At 34.9% G+C, this 5953-nt stretch overlaps 1 protein-coding gene across 1 annotated transcript in view; it reads right to left on the minus strand.

The window, feature by feature from the left end:
• The window catches only part of Cdc42bpa (CDC42 binding protein kinase alpha), a 358545-nt gene that overhangs the window by 37768 nt on the left and 314824 nt on the right, over positions 1-5953 (minus strand). The window contains exons 25-26 of the mRNA XM_023710189.1: positions 3185-3290; positions 227-363 (exon numbers count right to left, since the gene is read on the minus strand). Of these exons, the coding sequence (XP_023565957.1) occupies positions 227-363; positions 3185-3290 (243 nt within the window). The remainder of the gene's footprint in view (positions 1-226; positions 364-3184; positions 3291-5953) is intronic.

Genomic DNA, 5953 nt, shown 5'->3' on the forward strand with positions numbered 1-5953 from the left:
AACCCGGGATTGAAATCAGGCCCTTGTGCTTACCAGGGAAGAGCTTAGACTTTCCTTAATAGGTGATTTATTTCTTTTTCTCTTAATAGCTTTTTTTGGTGGAACCAGGGATTGAACTCAGGCTCTTGTGCTTGCCAGGCAAGCGCTTATTCTACTGAGCCATCTCCCCGGCCCCCTCATTAATAAATCTTAAAGGATTGCTCTAAACCTGAACGATGATACTCACCCTGACATGGCTTTCATATGCTGTTCCTATTCCTTTCTGTGGATCTATACCCAAGGGACCTTTTGTCTGCTCGGGAGGAACAGGACACGAGGTTGGAGCTTTGTTTACACAAGTTATATGGCATGAGAATCCACACACTTTAAGAGGGAAAGAACCCAAAAAATAATAAAAATTCACTTAACAACAATGACCACAACAAAATTCATGGAACAGTAACTATATGCAAGGTACTATGAATACTTACATTTAATTTTATTTTAAATGTTTTTTGGTATTCTTTCTAGCTCTTTTTTAAAAAAATTATTTTTTAAGGATAGTACAAAATTTGGTACATTATTGGTACAGGGCCTCACTATGCAGCTCAAGACTCGTAGTGATTCTACTGTTTCAGCCTCCCGGCACTGGAATTACAGGCATGTGCCACCACGCCAGGTCTTGGTGGCTGGCTCGCTGCGCCTGGGGTGGCGCCTGCACAGCTGCAGCACTGTGGATGGAATCCAGGTCTTGGCACTTGCCTAGGCAGGTGCTTAGATCGCTGAGCTATCTCAGTGGCCCCACTAATCTTAAAATAAAATTTTTCAATGACTAAAAAGGTATAAATTAAAGTTAAAATCATGGTGCTAATATTCTACATACTTTAAACTACAGCTAGGGTAATAATAAACTTTATTGAGCATTTTTATTTTCCTATGATAATATGAGAGATACAGTTAATATGCCAGTGTCAAATGTGACTTGCTCAGGGTCACTGAATTGAGAACTAGAAATGCTGCAATTCAAACCTAGGAGCTTGGCTCAGAGTCTGCAATATTAATAATATTACAATGATCCCTTTATTTGATATTTACATGGTGACTTTGAGATTCTAAAACAAGATGATAAATAAAAACAAAATCATGGGGCTAGCAGGAATAGTTCAGCAGATTAAAGCACCTGTTTAGACACATGCAGGGACCGGGGTTTGATCTCAGGCCTGCTGTGCGGGCAGCAATTAAGATTAGGCATGGTGGTGCACACCTGTAATCCCAGTACTTGGAAGGCTGAAAACAGGAGGCTCACTAGGAATCCAATCTGTGTAGTGAGACCCTGTAGACCTTGTACTAAATATATAACAAAAAACAAACAAAAAACCCCCCTCAGGTTTCAATAAAGTATGTATCATTGTGAGAATACATACACACCAGAGAAATGGCCTGTACATCACTGGTGGATGTTGTGAAACTAACAGCCAAGACAGACTGGTACTAACTGTCAAAACTAAACAAACTTCTCAATTCACTCAAGTGGAATGTCTAACAAATGACAATTTGTTTTACTAATAAGGAAAAATAATCTCACCTCCAAAGGGCAGTGAAAGCAACAAAGTAAGTATCTATACTGGATCTAACCCAGGAATAAATAAAAGTAGAAGGAATCTTTAGCAGCTGTACCACATTATCATAACATTTACAAAAGCCTGTCCAACAAAGGCTGGGGATATTCCTATGTCTCCATGGCTTTATAAGGCAGGCTTTAAGGATTTCAAGAAAAGACAGACAGTTTCATAGTACAAGATATAAGGTAAGAGAGTGCACAAAGATCTTAAAAAGTTCTTAATACAAATAATTTTGATGAGCGAAAACTTATCAAGGATTTACAAAATGAGGTATGTGCCCAGGATTCTTTCTGATAAACGGACTATAAAATACCAGACAAGAACTGGCTATGGTCCAAAATGAGACAAAGCAAGAAAGTCTCTCCTTTGGTTTCAGTGACACCCTCCTGGCCCATGAATTAGTCTATTTCTTCTCACATTACTTGGTTATCTTGTGCTTTTCTTTCTCTTGACCATGTCTTCTAACACCCTGACCTGTTCTTTCAGTCTACACATGCTTCCTGGATAATGTCAGTCATATTCACAAATACACCCATAACTCAAATCTTTACTTTTTAGCCATGACCCTTTTTTCTTTTGAACCCATGTTATCTAATGGATTATTTAAGGCAATGCAGACTAAATCTTCCACTTCAGTGTTAAGAAATGACAAAGTGTAGAATGCATTGCCTTAGTAAGCTGTTAATTTCCTCTTTTCTCAAAGAAATTATACACAGACTAACTGCAGGTGTATTATAAAGAGAACACGTGCATCTAACAGGGAATAACTACACTTTTAAAATCCTCTTAAAGGACTTTTTAAGGTCTTTCCAATACGGACAGAAAAGCTAAGCAATAGAAACCAGCATTAGAATTTAAATGAGCAACTATTTTTTTTTCCTTTTAATAAGATATGTCAGAAAATCATGAGATTTTGTTGAGGTGCTATGTGTTTAAAGAAATGATATTTCTAAAGCAGTCTCAAATAATATATCCCATTATGATTCAAATCATTTTTATTTTAGAGGCCTTGGGAAACAAAGTGGTATCCAAAAAAACATGCTGTTTTCTGTTTCAAAGGCCCCCTAATCCTCTTGCCCTCAAATCTTGGGACATGAGCTGGCTCCACAAGGGGATGATCTCTCTTTCCCATACTCACTTGTTCACCCCCAGTGCCTAACCTCACAGGGCAAGCATGTAACAAACACGCAACAGGTAAGTCAGTGACTAGGAAGAGAGAAACCTGTTATGAACACTAGGAATAACTATCTTTTGAGGCACTGCAGCAGACATTTAGTATTTCTGAAAAGGTACGATGTTGGCGACTTCTCAATGATTTCTCTAATAATGTTATAATTAAATAAATAAAATCAAGGATAACTTTCATGTCTTCTGTCATATAGATTGCCAACATTCGACAGACTTGAGCAAGGTGATCAGTTTATTGTTTACATTCTTATTACCCAGAAAAAAACAATTAAGTCAAAAAAACATGGAATGCCTTTTAAAGAGACTAAAGTTATTTGGTTACAATTTAGGTAGGCAATGTTAGGACAAATAAAATGGAGGCTAAACAAGTCATTTTATTTTCACTTGGTTCTTACCTTCACATGAACAGCCTTGTCTAATCAAACCCACCATCAAAGAGGTACACTGATGACATTTGGTGGGAGAAGTGAAAGATTTTACAAAAAACTGATGAGTCTTGCGCTGTAAAGCAAGTTAAGAAATATACATACATTGATTATTTGAGGGTTTTTAATGTTAGTTCCTATGCACATATGACCTCTTAGAATGCTTTCTATGTAGAGCAAATTCTTTCCATTGTTTATGTCTTAGTTTATGCTTTTTAAATGTTTTATTAGTGAGTTAAACTAAAATAATACTGTATAAGACATTAAATGATAATTTATTATTTTGGCTTTGCTTATAAATCTTGGTTTCAGGATTTCTATAAATTCTTAAAATTCTTCTCTAGCACAGAAAAAAAGAAACAAAGCTTTTGTAAATGGGGAGGAGAGGAAGGCTTGGAAAGTGGGTATGGAAAAAAGAATCAAGTTGTATCACATGTGCAAATTCTTTACAATGAACATTACTATGTATATCTAACATTTATCAATAAAATCTGATTTAAAATTTATTCTTTAGCAAAAAGTGAAATTTTGTAAAATTATAAATACAGTTTAATCTGTTTATACCTCCTTAGGAAGAAGAAAGAATGTAACATTCTTATTTTTACTGTACATCACAAATTTCATTTTCTGAGAGCAAGAATAAGTAATATGCATTACAAATCTGTTTTCTCCTATGGAAAAAAGCAGTACTACACTTGAGCAGATAAAAATACACTCATATTATTCCTGAGACAGATGACAGGTTATAATTTCTTATTGAAAAGCCAGTAGCTAAAGAGTTCTAAGTCTTGGTTGATTTACATGGTAGTAAGCTAAAGAGACTTCATCTCTTTGGAATACTTTTGTGTTCTCAAAGTCACCTCTTAGCATGCTTTAATTGTACATAAACTGCAATAGCCCTTTCTCTGCACCACTGCGTGAACTCAGGAGCAAGTTATATTTGAGTCTTCTGTGTCTCACATTCATCATAAAATAGCACCCATTATAGGATCTACTTTTTTTAAAAATTCACTTATTTATTTTTCTTTTTAAAATTTTTTATTCATTTCAATGAGACAAATGTAAAATAGCAATGAAACAGTTTCAAGGTTAGTAGGACCATTACCATAATCAATACGCTACATATTGTTGTCTTCATAGTAGTTATTCAGAGGACAAGATGCTGATATGATATCTTGTCTAAACACTATTAGTACAAACCTTTCTTCTCATTGAACTAGGAGAAAGTAACTGTATATCTATCTTAACTATCTTGTTTATACATACATATTTTTTTTTCCACAACAAAATGGTTCTTTATTTATATTCCCTTATTTTGTTTTGGTTTATCAGACATGGCTGCTCCATTGCTATTAGAGAAGCTGTTATTTGGAGACGTCTTTAAAGGACCTTTTCATACTTGGTACCAGTCTAAAACTTGTAGGTACTTGAATTCAGCAAAATAACACAACATAGTTCCAATAGTCCATAATAGTAGTGTTATCAGCACAATGGGCAATTGTCCAAAGTTGTTGACTTGAGCCTTTTACAGTTCAGTATAATACAGTTCAGCATTTTTATATCTTGTGGTTACACTTTTCTGCTGGATAAGTTTAAGACCAAGTTAAAGCAAGACCTGTATAACTAAAAATGTAACTTTGCTTGGAACCAGGGTAAATCCTGAAGGGATTTGATTGACTATGTTGTTCCTTAGTGTGATTTTCTGAGTATTTATTCACCTTGAAATTTGCTGAGATTCTTAAAGTCAAATTGGAAAAAATTTCAATTATTAGTTTTTTGAAGATTTTTTTGTTTATTTCTTTTTCTGAAATTAACACACATTTATTTTTCTATGTCCTTTCATTCATTGTTTGCTTAGTTATTTATTTGCTGTGTTTTAGTCTGCATATTTTCCATCACTGTCTTCAAGGTCACTGATCTTTTCTTCTTGTTTAATCTGGTTTATGTCCCATCCTCATAGTTTGCAGATCAGAGATTTTTTCAAGTCTAAAAACTCATTGCTTTCAAAATACTTTGTTTACATCAATATTAGGTTAATATTTTTTTCCATAATTTCATTGATAAACAAATAGCAATGAGACAGTTTCAAATCAAATTGGTAAGACAGTTTCAATAATTAACACACTGGATACATTCCTCCCAGTGGTTAATTGCTGTACAAAATGCGGACATGATATCCTATCTAGAAATACCATTAGAACAAATCACTCTATTCATTAAGAGAATGTAACTATATCTATCCTAACCACTTTGAATACACAGATACAACATGGACATTCATCTGTATCCCCTTTTTTTGTTAAGTTCCGTTATTTGAATATTATAGGTGTGTAAACTCAGCAAAATAATCTAAAAGAGTTCAGTAGTCCATAATAGTATTGGGTCTTCCGCTTCACTGGCAATGTCAGAAATTGTTGACTTGAGTCCCCTACAGCTCAACATAACAGCATGGCTTTACTTCTTTTACTTCATTTTTATACTTTTCTTATGGATGGTTAAGACCAAGGAAAAGCAGGACCTATGCAATAAGAGTTGTAACTTTTGGGTCTGATAAGGTCAGTGGAGTCCCCTCAGAATTTATCCTGAGATCCTGTACCTCAGATTGTTTGTCAGTGTCAGCCATGTGGATGAGTCACAGCCATTGCTTGGCCAATGTACTGTCTGTGAAAGCCTGAGAGAATGTTTTCTATCCATGTGATTCTCCTTAGGCACACTCTACATCATTGATCACTTTCCTCT

The sequence above is a fragment of the Octodon degus genome, unplaced genomic scaffold (assembly GCF_000260255.1).
Source record: "Octodon degus isolate 3935 unplaced genomic scaffold, OctDeg1.0 scaffold00017, whole genome shotgun sequence".
In the NCBI taxonomy this organism is placed as follows: domain Eukaryota; kingdom Metazoa; phylum Chordata; class Mammalia; order Rodentia; family Octodontidae; genus Octodon; species Octodon degus.